This window comes from Hylaeus anthracinus, unplaced genomic scaffold (genome assembly GCF_026225885.1).
Source record: "Hylaeus anthracinus isolate JK02 unplaced genomic scaffold, UHH_iyHylAnth1.0_haploid 12002, whole genome shotgun sequence".
Classification (NCBI taxonomy): Eukaryota; Metazoa; Arthropoda; class Insecta; order Hymenoptera; family Colletidae; genus Hylaeus; species Hylaeus anthracinus.
The window spans coordinates 6642092-6662697 of NW_026534349.1; the positions used below are offsets into that span (position 1 = coordinate 6642092).

At 45.0% G+C, this 20606-nt stretch overlaps 1 protein-coding gene across 6 annotated transcripts in view; it reads right to left on the reverse strand.

The window, feature by feature from the left end:
* LOC128892257 (protein outspread) overlaps window positions 1–20606 on the reverse strand; it is a 191485-nt gene that overhangs the window by 129326 nt on the left and 41553 nt on the right. For all 6 annotated transcript variants that reach the window (XM_054152540.1, XM_054152539.1, XM_054152545.1 and 3 more), the window contains exon 2: window positions 8479–8559. In XM_054152540.1, coding sequence (XP_054008515.1) covers window positions 8479–8559 — 81 coding nt within the window. The remainder of the gene's footprint in view (window positions 1–8478; window positions 8560–20606) is intronic.

Here is a 20606-nt window from a genome sequence, read left to right on the forward strand (position 1 = left end):
TTAAGAGGCTGCTCACAAAGAAAGGAGGGGAAAAAAAAGAATCGGCGACGTGCGTACGCGGCATAACTCGCGAATAACGTGCCGTTTCATACGGGCGTACACTGACGCTCAAAAGTCCTCCGACGGTTACTAAATTTCTTGTAAAACTTGAAAAAGAAAAAAAAAAGACTTGGAAAATTCAAGAGGACACCGCTGGTTTAATTAGTTCAAAGAAATCCCACCTCGCGATTTTACTACTAGAAATTCAGTTTAGCAGTTAATAATACTCTTTCCACGTTTATTAATAAACGTCAGCTGTCAAAATTGTTCCATTAATAAATACATTGATATATTTAAAAAAAAATATAATTTGAAAAATCAGGCTTCGCAGGTTTGAAATCTCCGTCTCGTTACCATCCACCTATTCGCATATTGCATTCCGTATACATTCTCACCTATACTCGTCGTGTTCATTGAAAACCATAAAAACGATGGAAATAAACGACGCGATGCACAACGAGGAATAAAAACTCGACGTTCGGAATATTTTATAGCGAAAGAAGGATAACTACCCCTCGGAAAAACCGCTAACGATTTTGCACCTCGTCCCTACCATAAATCAAAATTTCGCCACGACTTTTGAGCGGCAGTGTACGCGAGCGAGCCGTAAGCAAACGCATTTTGCAGAAGCGGGCCTTAAGCCGCTCTCGCACGGCCGTCGTTCCGCCGGAGACGCGCTCGTTAAAGCCTCGCGGATAGACGCGCGATGCTTCTTCCATCGGCGCGGATGTTTAACAAGAACTCTCGTGAGAGCTCGGTGACTTGTATTCATTCAATATTGTTCAATTAAAAACTCGTAAACTTCTTTGATACCAGTGGAGACGCGCTGCCACGTCCGTGTACCGCCCTTTCGCCCCGGATAATCCAGCGCTGAATTACAGACGATTTCGCGTGATGCGAGTAATTTCGCTCGGTCGACGGGCTCGCGTACGTTTACGATAAAAAGAGATACCTGTTCTTGCACGGTGATCGCGCGGCAATTTAGATATCACGCTGGAAAGAGGGATAACGCGTCGACCTGGGCTGGTTTTCGTTCCTTTCCAGGGCCTATCGTTGAAAACGCGATCGCGATGAGATCGTTCCGCGAATGAACACGAACGAAAGCTCTCCTCTCGCGTGTCCGACAATTATGTCCCCCGGAGGAAGAGGAGGTACTTAAAAATGGAGCAAAACCAGGGAAACGTTCCGTTGGGGTGGAGCTACATTGTTGATTTTACGTTGGAATTATCGAGGACGTAACAGCGTTGGTTGTACACTGTACAATTCTACACATTTTTAGTCGATTTTTGGAGTACTCTTTCTGCGTTGACTAGATAGTTATTAGAAATTTAAATCGTGGATAAAGTTTAAAGGCTTAGAGCAGAGTTAGGTGAACTAACGGTTCCCCTAATGGTTGCAGGGAGCCTACGATTCTCTGTGTCGCCACTAATTCGCGCTCTCGCCGTACTCCGAATTAGACTGCGAATTAACCCTTTGCGCTCGAGAGGCGCGGTACATTAACCAACTGTAACGTTTGTTTAGGTTTAACTTCTTTGGAACTCGAAGTGTCAACGAAATGATCGTCGGTGAGCTAAAGGTGACCCGATTTTCGAATACTCGAATTATCTACCGAGTCGATCTAAGCCTAGCATTAGTGGCAATAGAATACGAGTGCAAAGGGTTTAGAATTTCAAACGACTTTTTTCACGTCGACTTCTCAAGACTCGCTCCCGAAGTATCCGCGACCTACAACATCGTAAATCAAGAAAAAAATAGCTCCAGCTTGTACCTCGGTCGTTCTCGTGTCTCTTACCTATCGCGATAGCGTCCAACGAAAAGAAGCGAAATTTCACGAGCGTCGCGCGGAAAACGCGGCGATGCGCGATGCTCCGGATTCCCGACGGAATTAATATGATTATTCGCGGGCATGCATCCATTCCATCTGTTCCATTGTGGCTAGCCTTGATCTTGCCGAGCCAGTGAAAGCATAACATTAGAGCCGCGCTACTTGTTTTTCCGGGCGAAAACTGGGCCGCTGGGCAAAAAAGAAAATGAAAAAAAAAAAAAGAAAGAAAGAAAAGAGCCGAGAGAAAAAGAGCGAAGAAAGGGACAAGACCGGCGTGTATCCCATTATGATGCAAATTAACGTTATTCGTGGAATTTTTCGCGGTGGTCGGCCTCGATTTTTTTTCCAGGCAACGCCGAGGTTCATTAGAGTGTGCCAATTTCTTCCCGTCGTCCCGCGTTTCTCGCTCCGCGGCTGGGAAAATATCTTCGTGCGCGAATTCCGGCCGGTTTCGTTCGCAAGAACAAATTAAGGCGTTGCACGCGTTAATTGGGTAATTAAAGGAGGGCATGGCGCAACGAGCGGGAAATTAAATTCGATCTGCGACGCCATTTTCGCGCGGATGGGCGAGATTCCCACTCCGGCTAAAGAGCATGCACGTATGCAAATCGAGAGAATATTTTTTGTCGGTCCCCAGCAGGCTATTATTTCGTTCGTTTTACATTTGATTTCTCTGTTTCGGACCCAGTCGAACGAAATTCTATTTGTGTCTGGCATTTACTGGGCCCCGGGAACTCGTCGAGACGGCGACTCAGAGACAATCGAGATGCTCGATCGATGGGAAATAATGGAAATTATGCAGTGCCCGAAACCGAACGTGACTCGGGACGAGCGTAACCCAGATCGAAAATAGCCTAAACCGAGAGAGGCTGGGCTTAGTTTAGCTTCAACTTTGCGTGATCCGACTGTGGAACGACATGGACTGGAGTATTCCGAGCGTAATACATTTAATAGACTTTGTAGATCGTGCACGAGGCGTTCCGGAATTTTTTTTAGTAGAACTGTGTCAGTAAATTCTATGAATAGAAACAAGAAGAAAATATCGCGTAGACCGGCAGATATTTTACGTTTCTAATGCCGAGTACCGACGATAATAATAAAATCCCGAAGCTGGACAACGGAAATTCGTATCGTTAGGGCGAAGATAAAAATTACAAAATAAACAGATTTTCGTAATTTTGTCGTAACCAGGAATAGAATTTCCGTGACGTTGTAATATATTGTAGGTCTGACACGTAATATTCCAAACATTTGTCCAAAGTAAATTCTCCTGCGCTCAGGATCGCCCAAGTTTGCCCATTGCAAATCTAATAGATCTCAGATCGGACACGAGTTAGCGCAACCTAGATTTAACGCGAGATATACGCAAGGCTGATCGTACGCAAACCTAACGCAAACTACGTCTGCAACTGCGCCAAGTCTGGCAATGGTCCGAGCCTTGATAAAACATAAATTCTGTTATGGCAGTAGTATGCGCCTAGCGTGGGATGAGGTCAGCCGACAAAAGGAAAGTGCTCGTTCTTTCTTCACCTGATAAGACTGTTTTCTCGGCTACAAAGAGCCGGGCTAACAATGAGGTATGCCGGTTACGCAATAAACCGCGTGTATGCATGCCGATTGTGCAATAAAATGAGTGTACTTGAGAACGCAACGCTCCCAAAAGGAACAGCGTCTGACCTGATCGCGGTTGATACGCGTATCGGTAGCTGAATGAAGGAAATTAATCCTGAGAAGGTTTTCTTTGGATAATTAAGACAGGTTTAGTAATTTTAAGTATCCTAGATGTAGTATCATTGAAACGAGGTTGGTGGATTTATTTTCGTCCTCGAATTCGTGGTATCCGAGATGTGTGCGGAGCGAACCACGATTCAACAAATTTAAAACAACGTTGTTATTTTTCTCAAAATCGTTGTTATTTGTTGTCGTCCTGGAACTGCCGACTCACACATAACATCGGACGAGAATCGTGCGTAATCAACGGCTACACGCTGTCAACAATTATTCGACAGTGCCACGCAACGAGTTTACATACGCTGATCCCGCGGAGTACACGTCTTGTCATTATTCGTTGCGCAACTAATCGTCGGCCGTCGAGCAAAAAAATAAATCGGTCGTGCACGCGATTCTCGAGCGAACGAAAAAGAAACTACCTGAACAAAAAAAATGTATTACGCCGGTCGTTTTCGCGAAAACGCCAGGTTCGCTAATTATGCGACGGCGATTATGCAACGAAAAGCGCTCGAAACGGTCGCGTTACGGCGCCTTATCGACCAAGTCGTTGCTCCTTATCGCTCGCGGGCATTACGACGACGCGAACGCAACGGTTCGTTTATTTTATTGCGCACGCACTCTCGTGGACTTGCTGCTCCTATATTTAACATGACTTTAGCATTACGATTTCAGATCGAAATCTTATAAATCAAACGAACCCCGTACAAGATTGCACCGGGAGGAAAAATAAAAATCGAGCAACGCGCGAGGTACGCTCGTAATTCACGGACCGTCCTATGCGACCTCGTTCGCGACTAGCGGTTAATTTTCGCGCTTCGATTCCTCGCTGGACTTTCCACGATTCACGTTTGTCGCTTAGATTTCAAATATCTAATAAGGAACAGGGTATGCACGCGGTATCTTTGGTAATTTAACCTCTTGATCTACAGACTGTTTCACAATTGTTCGGGCCACAGGAAGGTAGAAAGTCCGAACGAAGTACAACGAGTCAGACTCGTGCTTATTGTTTATGGACGAAATCCTCACTCGTGATTGTAGGCCAAATGGTTAATTTGGATTCGGTTCCAACACGCTTCGTCCTGAATATCGTTTACCTCCATCCGAAGCATAGAACGTCGCACGACTGCAACGCTACCAATTAAACGCTACCAATCAAATTCGAGGTGTACGATTAGCCTAATCGAGCCCCCAGAGGTAGGTGGGCCGTTGTCAACTAGGGCGAAAGGAGCGAAAATCCCGAATCGCCGTGAATTAACGAGGTTCCATTTAATTAAGGAGTCGGTCCCGCACCTGGACGCGACGCCCGTTACGCACCCGTGGCTCGGTCTTTAAAGGCCTTTAAGGCCTTAAGGCGCCTTCTAATTATTCACTTTCTCCGGGGTCTCGGCAGTGAAACGGTCGAGATTTACGGGCTCGAGTCTCGCTCGATGTAATTTCGATGATAGTCCCGATGGTGGAGCGACAATGGTGCCCCGAGCTCGTCGATTCGTGCTCCCTTCCGCGTTCCATCGACCGCCACGGGACGCTTATTTATCGATTTTACGATGTTCGATCTCCGTTTATTATTTGCACCGTCGATTGCATGATTTACGACCAACGGCGAACCGCGTGTAATTGGCTAGGGGCGGGAGTTCACGCTCGATCCAGTTTCGGTCCGCGTCCACAACGAACCTGCCGACGAATACCATCCCTTACGTCGAGTTCCTTTTTTACGGGACGATCGTTCATTTGTTGAAATAACGAAGTAACACTTTGGTGTAACTAGAAGGAAATAGCCCTGACCGTTGCTATTCACGCTTGTCCTGATATGCCGATCTCGTTAACCTTTTACTCGAGGATTAGATGTACGATGACTAATCTAGTCTACGTGTTAAGTGTAACATTGATGTGTCCTCTTGCATTCATTGTTACGTCAAATTGTGTTAAATTGCTAACTCTTCAAGACTCAACCTGATGGTATCTTGTATCAGAGGCTACAGCCTCTGAGGACAACCTGATGGTCACCGCAATTTATCTACATATACAAAGTCGCCCAGTAGCTCGCGAATTTATTGTTGTTTTCCTAACAAATTACAAGTGTACTCTCTGCATCCGCGATCAATTATTTATAACTCTCCATGAAACAGAAATATTCAGACGGAGGCCATTTTATTACTGATGCCTCGAACAGCAGAGACGTACAAGCATAAACGTTAATTTCTTTTGAAATCGGTGAATTTTTCACGTTTTTCATTCGAAAGACCGCCGACCCCTACTCTAGCCTCCATAAAAAATCACTCGATAGAACGTCTCCGAGAGTAAAGGACGATAACTTAGGATATAATAGGAAACGTCGTACTCCGGGTGAAGAAAGAAAAAAAAAAAAAAAATCAGTAAATGCGCGTCCCGAAATGCTTCCACGAGGAGTTATTGCTGACAAACTTTCCGTGCCCAGACGCTGCAGCGATAAGGTTTTATGACCCGAAGATAATTCAAAGATTTAGAGACCTTTCCCCGAGAGAACATAATTTTTATCTCTTTTATTACGGGTGTCCGTACGTTTCTGCGGTTTATTCAGGAATGACGGCTGTTTGTTCGTACGTTTGCGTTCTACGCCCCTGAAAGTATGATCTACGGTACAACGTTCGAGGTATTTTCGATCCACCCTCCGCGTAAATATTTTTTCGTAACGTGAACTTCTATTGCAGAAACCGACGCGTCATATTGTTGGATCTTTTATTTGCGCAATGATTTGTTCATTTATCGCGTTAACCTCTCGATGGATTATCGACGCCTACGTGTACCTTTGATCGCGACACTTATCAGAATTAAAAAATGTACGATATTAAAGCGAGACAGCATATTCGCGTATTAAAATCGATATAAAAATTCCTTAGACTTGCGTTTACTTGATTAGAGGAAAAAAGTATCCTCTAAAATTCGTCCCTCGAGAGGTGGATGATTTGCTTTTTGCCAGTTCGTCTTTACAGATGAATATTTTCAAATTATTAAATTACGCACAGTGTCCGATCAACGTGGAAGTCCAACCTGGAATAAAAATATTCTCCAACCATATTCGCACGACCGTTCGAAAGTGTCTCACGGATCGCGGCCGGCAAACCGGAAGAGGAATCCCTCGTTCTTCGTGGAAACGAGAAAAACTCGCGGAAGCCCGCTCGCAGCTGTCATAGAAAATCAAGGGAGAGTCTGTTGATCGAGGCCAAACACGGTCATCCATGAAACCGCTTTCTACTCGTGCGTTTCTCGTCGGCCTGGACTCGCGTGTTTAAAGAACGCCACGGGATTCGATAATCGATCGTTTCAATTCGCGCTCCGCCGTACGACACGACGTCTAACGAATCACACCACGCATGCTAATGATGCCTCCCCCTCCAGAGATCGGTTTCGTACCTATTCAGATACGTGCACGAGAGGTAAACGTCGCCGTGAAATCAAATGTGAGAAAGTAATCTCTAGTTTCAACTCTATTCTCGTTTTATTAGAATATTCATGCTAAAGCGTGTATCGGTAGGGTCGAAATGTATCGTTAGAATTATTTCTCGAAAATGGACGGGAACATCGTCTGAGTCCTTTGGAAAATCACTTTTCATAAAGTAACTTCTCTATTCTCTCCTTGCCTTCTAAATAATCTTAATTTTTCTTAATTGCCTCAGATAGATGGCACTAAGTTTCTTGGGGTGTATTGGTAGTTGAGTCCACTGGAAAATCACCTGTCATAAAGTAACTCCTCTATTTTCTTCTCGTCTTCCAAATATTCTTAATTTTCCCGATTTCCTCAGATACACGATATGCTAATATCGAATAAATAAGCTTTGCACAACTCCACGCGATTGTTCTAAACCGAACCTAAACGAGGATCCACGTTCTCGCGGCCAGACGGAGATTCTTCTCCGTTCCCATGATCGATTCCCTCGAGATCGACTGGCTCTTATCGATCTCGCGACAGATGGGCAAAAATGCGATACGGTGGCGCGTTAAAGGATCCCCCCGGTACGACGGGAGAAAGTTTAGAAAGGAATCGTTTCGTGGTCGTAAATATAAAACAAGAAGAAAAACCGAAACGATCGACGGGAACTGTTTACATTTCACGAGTCACGTTTTCGCGTACGAGCCGGGAAAGAGGGAGACCAGGCGCGATGTAAAGAATGGGACTCGATGGACAAACCCCGTAGGAATGGAGGGGAGAAAAAGGTTTGAGCGTGTCGACGGCGCGGAAGATACGGGGTTTGCACGGTTATCCTCGCTTTCTCGATAATGAGAAAATTGCGCGGTTCGATCGATCTTGTAACACGATCTGGCGATCATAGACTGTCGATAACGCGCCGCGAGCAGCCCGAGGCATCGGAACGGAAGTGATCGATGGCCCCGACGTACCATTTCCGATCTCCACCTCCCGTGCCTTTCTCGACGCTTCCGCGGACTGCTCCACATCCTAACGGTGCTCGAAATGCCACGCCATTCCAAATAAGAATTTCATTAACGCGCCAGGAAGATCGCGATTTCAATATCGGTACAGATTTATGATAATTACACTGCGGATGTTAATGTCAATTCACATTTTCATAGAGGCAGAAAAAGAATTCAAGCTTAAATGAAAGTTTAAACGAACCGATGATACTTGTGCATTAATGAACATTTTCATATGTTTGCCCACACTTTGATTTACCATCAATGGAATTCGTGGCTTTATATACACAGACGAAGAATGGAAACTTGAATTAAAGAGTGTCTCGACTTCTAGGCATTGTAACGTGTACACTGTTTTACATATTAACGCATTCGTTCGAATTCTCGTATATTCGCATTCGTCGCGAATGCATAAATGCATCCGCATTCTAATGATAGTAAAGTCTGAATCGTTCGATCGAGGAATTTCCACTCACCTTCGTCCGATTCAGCGGATTCGAGAAGTCCCAGCCGGGGGCGACGAACAGGTATCCGCATTTTGAAATCTTCCTCGTGGCCTGGAACAAAAACACACACATCAGAAAAAGGACGTACGCACGTACTGGCTGAGATCCGAAAGAATCCACCGAAACATCGAAAATAAAGCAATCGAGGTATCGCTCTACCAAGACGAATGCTTCCAATGCGTAACAGGGCAAAAAAAAAAAACAAACGACGTCTATGTTACGTTACATTTTTATTCGTTCAACTGTGGTGCGTCAAAAAGTTACGTGAAAAAAACCGACTCGCGAGGTAAGTTGGGTTACGAGACAGGAGAGAAGCAATCGCCGACGGCCTGAATAGCTTAATTGGTCGAAGCGGTCGTCAGACAAGCGAGAGATCCGGGTTCGACTACCCGATCCAGCGATCCGATCGAGCGATTCTTTTTCTCCGGTGGATTATTAAAAAAAAAAACATCGTTTCTGTGAATTTACAGGCGTCGTGGTCGAATCAAAATACGAGTGATTTAGTGGCTTGATCCTTCGGCGGCGATTTATTAATTGGAGGTTGAACCATCATGGATCCGTGTCTCCATGATGATCTATAGGTTCCTAATAGGAAATTGAAATTAAACATTAAATATAAAGAAAAATGGTGACGATAATAAAATGAAAGGAATTCAAAGGAATTCTTGTCTATTGTCGAATCTTGCTTTAAAGTTCGCTACTTTTCTCTGTATAAAATATACTGTCTACGATGTCTTCTTTATAAATTACAAATTTATATTTAATCTAATTCATTTGCGTATCTTTCCCACCGGAAGAGAATATTACCTAACGAGGCGAACCGCCAATTAACAAGTACATTAAAAACTAAGCCACGAAATTTCCATCGCGGCTCGATTATGAACAAAGTTGGACATTCCGCGCGAAACGACGAGGGAATATCAACCGCGGAAAACAAGCCGCTGCGCGGGCCGTGGTTCGATCAAACTTTCCAGCGACGCCGACGTCGTTATCCTCTTCGAACTCTATTATTACGTTTGGAGGAAGATTTAGGGGCTACCGACCGGACGGGAAAACCAGCAGGGCCGAAGGGCGTGTGTCTGAGGGACGACAGAGGGGAAAGAGAAGCGGCGGCCATTCAGGTGGAAAGGAAAGTCACGTGAGCCAGGTATCTCCGAAGAATCTTAAATCGGTCATTCATCAAGAGCATCCAGTCAAACAGCGTTTCCTCTCCCATCCGTTTCACGTGTTTCGTAGACTGCGCGTGTAAAGGCTGATACACGCCAGACACGGAGGATATGGTGATATCAGCCCCCCCCTCACGTTTCTCATACTTGCTGGGTGTGGTGATTTGTCCACGCATTTACGAGCAAAGTCACTGGGACCTTTGATGATTTTTTTTTTTATTTTTTTTATTTTATAATGTATTTACACTGTTCCTGTAACTTATAACATTTCCTTTTTCTCATTGTCCCTTCTTTCTATTTATCATTTCTTTATTCTTTTTCGCCATAGGCGTTCTCCATACTTTTAACCAGCCCTAACCCAAACATGAAAAACCAGGCCGACCTTTGAGGTTTCCCAAAGTTGACAAATTAGGAGTACGCACATTAGAGTGAAGCCTCGCTCAATGATAGGAATTACAGGAGGTCTCTTTTACTACAGTGGGTGACTTGTCTAAAGTTTGGTTAAGAATGGAACTGGAAACACAGCTAAAATTATCCTAGATACAATGAATCTATTGTTATCGAAATCATTTTATATATATTTCGTGTTTCTTCGAATTCTCGAAGAAATATTCTCCAACTAATAATGCTCTCTAAACCCAACTTATGTCCTCCCACTTGTATCCACTCTCGCTGATCTAACAGAGCAAACGAACGCGATTGCTTCGAAAGATCTATGACTTGTACCGAAGAGCCCCTAAAATAGACAAATAACCTCGGAACAAAGTCCGACCAGAACCAATGGACAAAAGCCTGACGCATGTCCGCCGTCTGCGGAGCTAAACGAGAAAACGAAAGTATAACTAAACGGGGATTATGTTCGAACCGAAGCTCGTAACGCGTGCCGCGCGAAAGTCAAGATTCCAGGTAAAACCTTCCGAGCAAGACGACAGGTTACACTGGCAATGTCCAATTCTAGAAATCTAGCCAACGTGCATTCCTCATACTTTCATCTTTTGTTTCACCTGTCCTAATTGCACGTCGAAGCGCTTGTTCGCTTAATAAAAAGCTCGACGAATGTCGCTTTGTTCGTCGCGTCAATCGAGTGGAACGGCCCAGCCACTGGGAAATTGGTAAAGTGACCCAAAATTACCCAAACGACGGATAAAGAGTTGTTACGAAACGCTTGGCTGGTTCGGAACTTCCGAAAACATTTTTAACAGAATCTACATCGTGAATATACTAATTATCGTTATTGTGAATTGTTTTTCTGCGAAGTACGTCGATAAAATTCACGAAACTTGCGCAGATTCACTCCTAACCGGGGGACTTTCCAAATATTTTAAAAGAAATCCACGTCCAATATCTTGGGAAACAAAACGATCGTACCGAGATATACGCGCGTCACTTTCGCTCGTTACGAAAGCTGCATCTGCAGGCCGAGGGGACGAGCCGCGCACGAGCGAGGTTTTTCTCTTGCTCGCGACGCGATCAACCTCTAAAACGACCGATTAAATCTTTTATTTTTCCCTTTGATCGGGCAGATCTGTGAAAAAGAGAAGATTTACTGTCTAGAACATGTTATTTCACTATTCTTTGTTCTGGAGACACTCGGTATTGTACTTTTATTAGAGACCATCTTTCATTGAGTAAACTATATTTTCATTGAAAATGTTCAGGGTAAAAATAATTTCTACGAGGTGCGAATTTGTCGCATAACAGAAATCAGTCGAATTGATCGTTCAGCTGGCTTCCAAATAGTTTTCCCCGATGGTTTGGAATTGAAATTGACGACCTGGAATTTCACCTACGATATTTCACGCTCGACCCAGATTTCGGTGTAATTAATACCGCGCGCGTGCCACGCGTGGATCATAATTGGCATACCGCGCGAAACGACGCTCCTAACTAGTCGGACGATAAGCGTGTCATAATCATAATTTCATTCCAAGGCAGTGTCGCGCTGGTCGGCGTTAAGAACTCTGGCCTAGAAAGACGAATGCAATTTCTAGCGCTGCGGTTTCGCGCACAAAAATGCCCGACGAAATGAAATCCGTTTTGTGATGCCTATTCGGAGATTCCTAACGGGGTCGGTATCGCAATGGACGACGGGCATCACGCTCGTTACACGATCAAATTTACGTGAACTACTTTCGTTGCCCTAAACAGGCCCATTTGGTACGGACGTTGAACTAAATTTATTTTATAGCAATATAAATTCACCCAAAATTACCCAAAATGGTGGATAAAGAGTTGTTACATAACGCTTGGGTAAAGTAGAGCTTCCAAAATATGTTTAATCGAATCTGTATCGTGAATTTGCTAATTATCGTTATTGTGAATTGCTTTTCTGCGAAATGTGCAATTTATATTCTGGGCGTTTAGAAATTCTTGTGGAAAGGAAGACACTTGACTGCTGCGAGAAAATTGCAAAAATTGCTTCAGAGGTATTTGGAGAAAAATTCTCTGACGGCGAAAGGTTGAAATAAAAATTGAGAGTAGCGATCCCCGATGAATTCTAATTTGGGCGATATGTTTTGAATATAATAGTATAATAGTTGCATGGGACGCGCCTATCGCTGCAACTCGAGGTGCATCTCGCCTTGGATCGAATCGTGGTCCGTACGATTTAAAACCGCGCCCTTAACCAACTCGTAGAGACAATTTACAAGGATAATGGATCGCATACATTTTGCAAACATCCAAGCTAAATTCCGCCATCTTCTGCGTGGAAACTTTCACTGGAGCACCGCTGGCGAAAAAAGGCAGGTCCGGCAAGAAGAGTAATACGTCTTCGCGGCTGACAATGATTTCCCAGTGCGTGGCAATCACGAAACGAGGCGATCATCAGCCCAGGCGGGACAGGCAAGAACGAGAATTCACTCTGCTTTATGGAGAAATAACCTCGACTTGGCCGTGCTCGAGGCGGCGTTCTCCCCGGTGCCTCGGGCGCGTCTTTCTTTGGAGAAAATTATGGTGCTCCCTTGTATGGGCTAAACAAAAGATCGCGGAACACCGACAAAAAGCACCGATGCCTAAACACGCGGCTAACGCGAGCCCGCGGAATTCCATTGTGGACGCTTTAACAGAAACCTTGTCTACGATAAACTAATTTACGCGCCGATCACCGAGCCGGCCGCAATTATCGCGAGCAGATAAGCGAACGCTCGGACGATCGTTACCGTCGCGTCGAAAAAGTGAACGATGGAGGAAATTTTACTCGTGTAACGGCCGATTAATAAAAGGTACCGTGGCTTAATGAAATAAATGTTAGCTTCCAATCGCTGCATGAACCCCTCGTGAAAATGAACCCCACGATAGGATAAAACGATCGTCTCGATTTCTATTCCACGCACGTTCCTCGTTTTGCATCCGTTCGGTAGCGCAATAAAGATCCTACGCGATGGTAAATCTGTCCGATCGCCGGTAGTTTTCCATCGCGCTTTTGTCCAATGGGATATCGTGGCGGGCGGACGGGCCAGACCGGAAGTCAATTGTGAGCGGGCGCCCGACGACAGGAAATCAACGCGGCCAGAACGGAAAGCGGTTAAGCAGAGCGTAGACTCGACGCGATCGGTTCGAACCGACGATAAAAAGTCGCGATGCCGATTTTTACACGCGATACCGTTTCTTCTTCGTGTCACGACTTTAATCGTCAACCGTGAGCCAACTGGACTGTGAATCCTGGCTTCTGTGTTCGCGGTAAAACGACGCGATTACGCGTACCTTTCTCCTCTCGCCGAATATAGACGACACCTGGAGCGATTTAGAGAACGAGCAAAGGATCTGGTTACGAATCGATATCGCGAAAGAAAGAGGTTCGTGACCCATAGCTTAAGAAGCCCTGCTTTAACCTATGTCTATGAGCGAGACTCGTGGTACAGAATTTGAGTCGAAGATGAAAAACACGAGTTAGGCATTAGGCCCTACTATGAAAGGACGCGAGGAATTTTGTACTTGATTATGGCACGTATAATCCTACAGTAAATCGTAGGTCAAATGGTTCATCCGATTACAAGGCTCTCGAGAAGAATCCAACATCCAAGGGAACCACCCTACCAGTCATTCCTAAAATTGAAAAAACTTTGAAAAATCTATCTACCACGTACCCTAGATATCCTCTTTCTTCAGGATACCTGAATCAAGGCCCTCCGCGATAGCCACGAGCAACGATTCAGCTCTCACGAGCCCCAGCGACTGATACTAATTAATATCGCAATCTCCAACGATCCGACTATAAATCATCCCCCTCCGTCTTATCCAACAACTCTCCCTTTCCCGGCGGTGTTGATCATCCGTCGCTCCGTCTCTACCAAACGATCGATCGACTTGGACTCGCTAATCGCATCCCGAAAGAACGAGCCCGCTATGTTGCGCAATCAGAGACACTTGTCTCGCGATTGGCAATAATTGGACGACAGGTTGCGATCCAGGCTGGAAGGGGTCCCCTGCTTCCTCGCGGTCGTCCTTGACACGCTTCGACGCGAGTCCTTGCCCAGTCCTTAAGCTCTAAACGCGACCCAGATGCCGGGGCCCACTCGCCTCTAATCTCCAATAAGGTCGCGAATACGCAAAGGTGCCACCGCTGTTGGCGTAGGTGCGACACACGTCGTCGAACCAGGCGGCGAGCTGCGCTTTATTAAGGCAATTAAAGATCTCGCTCGCTCGCCACCTCGTTAGCCAATCGGAGCGTGGCGTGGGCGACCCCAGCTCGATCAAACGATCCCGTTTCGACTGTCTAGATGATATATTACGGTTTTTCTTCGTTTTTCGGCCTTGTTTTTATCAGAGGGAGTAACTGGTCGAGGTGGAAATTAGTGTACGTGGGTAGCTCGTTTAGCTGCCTTCGACTTTTTTTCAATTCTTCGGTTGGATTGAAATGGAAATTGGCGCATATAAAACATTAACGTAGAAGTGTCTGACGTTCTAGATGCTATATCACGGTTTCGTAATTTTTCTCCCTTTTGGCTTTGCTTTATTGTAACAGGTAACTGGATGTGGAAATTAGCAAGTACGTGTTTAACTCGGATAGCTTGGTTCCTTTGGTTCTTTCAATGCTTTGAATTAAGTATATTGTAATATAAAAGTCCTTGCTTCCTCTGTGTTCTGTTTTGGATATACTCTTTAATAAATGTGTCAGTACTGGTTCATTTCTGTACTGGTTCGAAGGGGTTGGTGCACAAATTGATACGAAAAAAGAGTAAGCATACAAAACAACAGAATAACGGCTACCTGTCGAAGCGCCGTACACGTGACAGGAGCCATCAAGGCGTTAATTCGGTGTTCGTACACGGCACACGTACGAGCGTCGCGTCGAGAATACAGGAAGCTATGAAAGATCGCTGTTCGGTTGGATTCAATAACGAGGAGCTACCTCTTAGAACCTCCTTTCGTTTAACAGAACCATCGGTCGTTAACGAAGTCGCGTCGGACAGGTACCGTTGGCCCCTTCCGGGGTACGATGATCGAGCGCAAAAGTGATTCGTCGATTTTTGCCAATAATCGCGCGATACTGGCCGGATGGTTCCTCGGCGAGCCGTCGGGGAAAAGCAATTTAACCGCGAGTTTCTCTCGCGAGGAGCGTAAATCGCCTGTCGAACGACGACAAACGCCTGACAATGGCGCGGACGACGGTACCGCTATGGTTTCTATAAACCTGTACGATTTCTATTCCCCTCCGACGAGCTTCCTGGTCGCCAACGCTGCAATCGTGCTTCTTACGAATCTGTATCTTTGAAAACAGAGACGGAAGGGGAGGATACGTATTAAACGTTGTCTATAATTCTAAGGTTCCAGTGTTACGATCGCGAGGAAGTGAACCGACTGATTCGTCTGAAATTTTACAGTGTTTCAAGGCCCGTTGCTCTAAGAGCTTCTAAAAGCTCGCTCCATCCTTGCCTCGGAGCAGTTGCGAACGAAACACGTTCAAATGGATCCGACAGCAGAGGGAATAAATTTATCAACGAAACCCTTCGAGCGATCTTGAAACGTCTCAGCTTCGTCTGGGTACCATTGCTAAAATGAGATGCAGTTGGAACAGAGTCGTCCTCGGGCACCGAGGGACCCGTCCATTGGGAATGCAAAACTGTTTAACGCATTGTCCGCGACGGTTGAAAATGTTTCTGCAGGGTGGCTCCACAGCGTCTTTAATCCTTTCGTCGGTCGATTTCTCGACGCGATAAACATCGCCGCGGCTAGGCGGGGACAGGTTTCCAGTAGACGGGGGTTCGAGTGGTCACCGGATGTGGGATACGCAGACGCTGAGACGCGTGGGATTCCTGTGTGATGCACGCGAGCGAGGAGCTCGGTGTCGGCCGAGGACAGCTTTGACGATATGCACACCGGTTGCAAAGTGCAGGGCTCCCCATTGCCTGGACAAATCGTCCATCGCCCAGCCGAGACCCCACAGCGGGATCAAATACCCGCGGTGTGGAAAAATTACATCTTTCGAGTACCTTTCGACGATCCCACCGAAAAGATCCGGGAAAGTGTGCGGCTTTTGTTTTTGAATTCTTCTTCATCTTCAGAGCTTCAGTTGTAGTGGGAGCAGAAGTTGATGGAGAATTTTAAGATAATGGTGTTCCTCGGGTTTGGAAGTCCACCGAAGAAATGGGAGTGTACTCTCTCGAGAACTTTTGTTTGGATTTTCAAAGCGATTTGTGGTCTTCTTTGATGTTTCAACCTCTATCTGCAGTCTTCTTTAGGAGCCCTTCAAATTTATTCTTTTCTTTAATATATTGCAGTTGTAGTAACCAGACCTAACCCAGAATATTGTGATTCTTCCCATTTTTCCTCCGTATCGATTTCAAGAACCGCATGGTGCTTACTGCATCAATGGGGCCGAACCGAGTTTTCTCCTTGAAAATTAGCAAACTTTGAAGCGTTATAGCTTGAAAACTAATAAAAATCGGGTAAATAGTGTAAATAGCAATAAGTGAAACTTATTGTGCATTTAAGGAGGCTGTTGAATTATATAGTCGGTCTAATAAATAGACCGCGGATCTTTATGCAAAATAAAATCTTCGCGAACGTGCTTAGAAAAATTGAACCTAAATAAGGATCTATTTTATTCTGCAAATATTATAACGCGAACTTTACTTTCAATCTTTTTTATATTCTTGCATATTGTTTGCATTCTGTAGCTTCTTGCACATTCAAATTTCCTATAAATGCATAATGATCCGCGGTATACTAATAAATATTATTCATACTCGTACCCCCCTATTACTTATGAAATTTGTTTAGATTAAACGGTAGATTTGATGTTAATATTATTCATATACGTATTTATAATGAAAAATTCGTTTAGTAATATCAAAGCTATTATTTAATTTAGTCAAACTTCTTCAGTAGACATAGAGGGTACGAATATTTATGGGATTGAGTATATGTAGATATTAAATAGAGTTTGCTCCTTTTCAGTGTCTATTTTCACGAAGCAGCACAGGTGCACCTTTAAGGCAACGATTCTTCGTCAAATAAACCTTAGATGAACTAAAGTACCAGTCCCAGAAGGAATGTCGAGTCTATCAACTCATTTCGCACGAAATTAAAATCCCCGTTTAAAAAGGAACACTCGTGAGCCTCGCTAACGATCAATTCCCCATAGCTCTGGAGCAAATCCACTTTTACGGAATATTTTCTGAAATAAACTTCCATCTTTATTCGAGCGCTCCGCGCAATCGTTCTTCGGGCCACTCCTTCTCGGTATCTCCTCCAATCTCTGATTATCTTCCACAAATCAAACAAGGATTATCCCAGCGTTGATCGAATCCTAATACTTTCGCGATAATGACACACGGCGATCGGGGAGAAAGAACGAAAAAATGTCCGAGGAACGAGTTCGGTCGGCGAGCGCATACCGACGCCGCGTAATTCTAACCTTTCTCTTCCGCAGTTAGCCAGAACGTGAAAAATCGACGCAGCCTCGATTCAACCACGGCCAACGACCGATTCCGCGACAGAGATCATCGGACGAGACGATGATGCCCTCGCCGCGAACGACATTATCCCCGAGACGTTTAATACGCCGACCGATTCCCAGTTCGAACGGCTTTCTACTCAATTAGCCACGCGACCGCGTAACAGCCCCGGAAAACCTCAAGGAATTACTTTTCCACCGTGGATTCCTCGCAGGAGGAGGCCATCTTTCGATGGATCGCGCTGAAATTTAGATACATTGTAAATTGTTCGTTTTATGCTAATCTTTTCCAATCGTCGAGACGGGATTGAAGCTTAAAGCGTTTACGCTGAAACCCGAGGATTATGGAAAAATTGCTACGATCGAGAGGAAAATCGTCTGCGATGAGATTCGGAGAAGCGCGAGATACGAGTCGTTAATTAATTTTCACGTGGTTAGTTTGCGAGAACTGGTCTGTAAGGAAAATATCCTTCGACTACGCTCTATCTGCAGCCCGAGTAATCCTATCAAGCTATAAACAGTCAGTCCTATAAACATTTGTATCTTCTATTTTTGTCCAAGACATTCGTCTAAATGAAACGATAGATTTGATGTTTCCAAATGAATTTTTCGTTCTAGATACATACACGTGTAAAGCTTATTCATGTCCATATTTATAAAAAAAAACATAGAGGGTACAAACAATTATTACGACCAAATTCTTATAAAGAGCTTTCATCGTTACTTTCATTATCTATTTCGCTCCCGTCTAATATTTGTACACGCGGACTCCATGTATCGTACGAGCCTAAAGTCCGCTCCAAATTCAACCAATTTTTCCCTCGGCATTTCCAGAGCGTCGCGCTCGTCTTTTTTCCCACGCGGGGGGACCGTGTAGCGTTTCCACGGGAGCTGCAATTAACGTAACGCGAGTCCTACAATTAAGTGGTCGTTAAACCTCCGCCCCGGGAAAACCGAGCTCGCCAGGTCTTGACTAAACAGGCGAACGTAGAATTCCGTAAACGTACGCGCGCACGTGTGGCAGAGGGCGTAAGAAAAAAGGTGGAAAAGCTTTTTAGCTGTTCGACGAAACGGGTCGATCGTTAACCGACGTTCACCTGCGCCGGGCATTGGTTGCGCAAAGATCGGCACAGCCACCTTGCACGGCTCGTTTTTAAGAGCGATTACGAGATCGAACACGGCTCTCAAGCATCACATGTTCGAAGCCGAGATTCTCGCGTTTCTGCATCAATTTATGGGGGGGGGGACTCGATGAGTCGCTTGGTCAGTTTAATTCGTTCGTTACAATTGACGGATGTTTAATTCGAAAGTGAGACGAAAGTTTCGTCTTTTGAGCAACGTGTATTGAAATATTGAAATTTTATATATTTTTGTATCTGTCAACATCCTCGTACACTCGTTACAAATGTATAAACATATGCGGACTGTAATTTAAGAATAATTTATGTTCTGTGTCGTGTATTGGCTCAGTTGGTTTGTACCGTCTACTTCAAATTTATTACGTACTTAGTTTCGTTGTCCTCGTTGCCAAGTACTCCATCATACTGAAACATCTCTCGCCCCAAACTCGTTGGCCCCTCTATCTAAATTATTTAATCGCGTCGAGTAAGTTGCATAAAATTGTAATAATGGCGTATCCGTGAAAGTGACGGTCTCGTCTGGGATAAACAGAATTAATATTCGTAGCGCTGACGAGGTAAAACGACTTTGTTCTCCGCAAACTGACACGAGGAGGTCCTGACCCGAATGAGGGCTTGGATCAAGCGAGGCTTCGAACGAGTGTAAACAATTTCTGCAACGTTAAACGCGAATGACCACCTGCTTTTTATACGTCGCTAACCTTTACGCGACTGATGCTAACACATATGTGTACGTGATAAATTAAACCTTGCGCAATACGCTCGATCGGGAATCCTGCAAAAACGATCGCTGCAAAGTTCATCGAGGCAATTGTACGTACTGGGACGTATTAGTAGCTGGGGATAGTCTGGGGATTGCTACAATTAATTCAGAAATATTCGAGTAATTTGGAAATAATCTAAGGTTCGAAAGACAAAAGAGTTCATAAAATAGGGGGTTCCAAGCAGGAACTTATCTTCTCTAAGACTGATCTGTTGGTTGCAACAGGACGTGTTGGTAGCTCTGCAGATTGCTTGATCGATTCAGCGAAGGACGAAACATTCGCAAGATGGAGAAAATTGAAAATTTTAATCAGAAATTCATCCTTCCTGAGGCCTCCTCTTCCATAGATAACAACTCCTAGCATGTCTCGCACTTGCACTTTTCCATCCCCATCATCCATTCCTTCGTCCCCTTAGAACCACGATCCTCGGAGTCCCTGATCGTTCTGAACCACGAAAGAGGCCCCGAAGAAGGCAACATCTACGAGAAACAAGGGTTTGCCGTCCCCCCAGGAATATTCCCAGTTAACACCTCGCGTACCATCGTCGGTGATGTCCGTGAAATGTCAATAACCGACACAGCTACAACGATTTACATAACGATCTTCGCACACGTCGAGGATCCCGATTGACAGTTTTCTTCGTCCTAGCAAGTTTCCCGCGCCGATTCCTCGTTATTTTTTCCGTCGTCCGACGAGACACGCGGAATCCATTCTCACCTCTTCCAGTAGCTCGTTAGTGATTTGCGTGGTAACAATGGTCGATGCTGGAGTCTGGGTAATTATTCCGTACACATTGCACGCGTCTCTCTCTCTCTCTCTCTCTCTTCCACGCGGTTCGACTGCAACGGGTCCCGGTTATCTGGTCTCCGGGCCTCTCGCTCTCTCCTTTTCACGACGACGAAACAGCCTGTTCGATCCCACGTCTTCGACCTCCAACGCTTCTCTTGAGTAATTCTTTCCGAGCTAACCAGCCGGGGTTATTTGTATGCATTTGTATGCACAGCTGTATTGTTGTTGCAAAACACGCGAGCCCATGTAATCGACGTAACACGCCGAGGAAGGACTCCAGCGCGAAGGTATGAAGAGAGAGAGAGAGAGAGAGAGAGAGAGAGAGAGAGAGAGAGAGAGA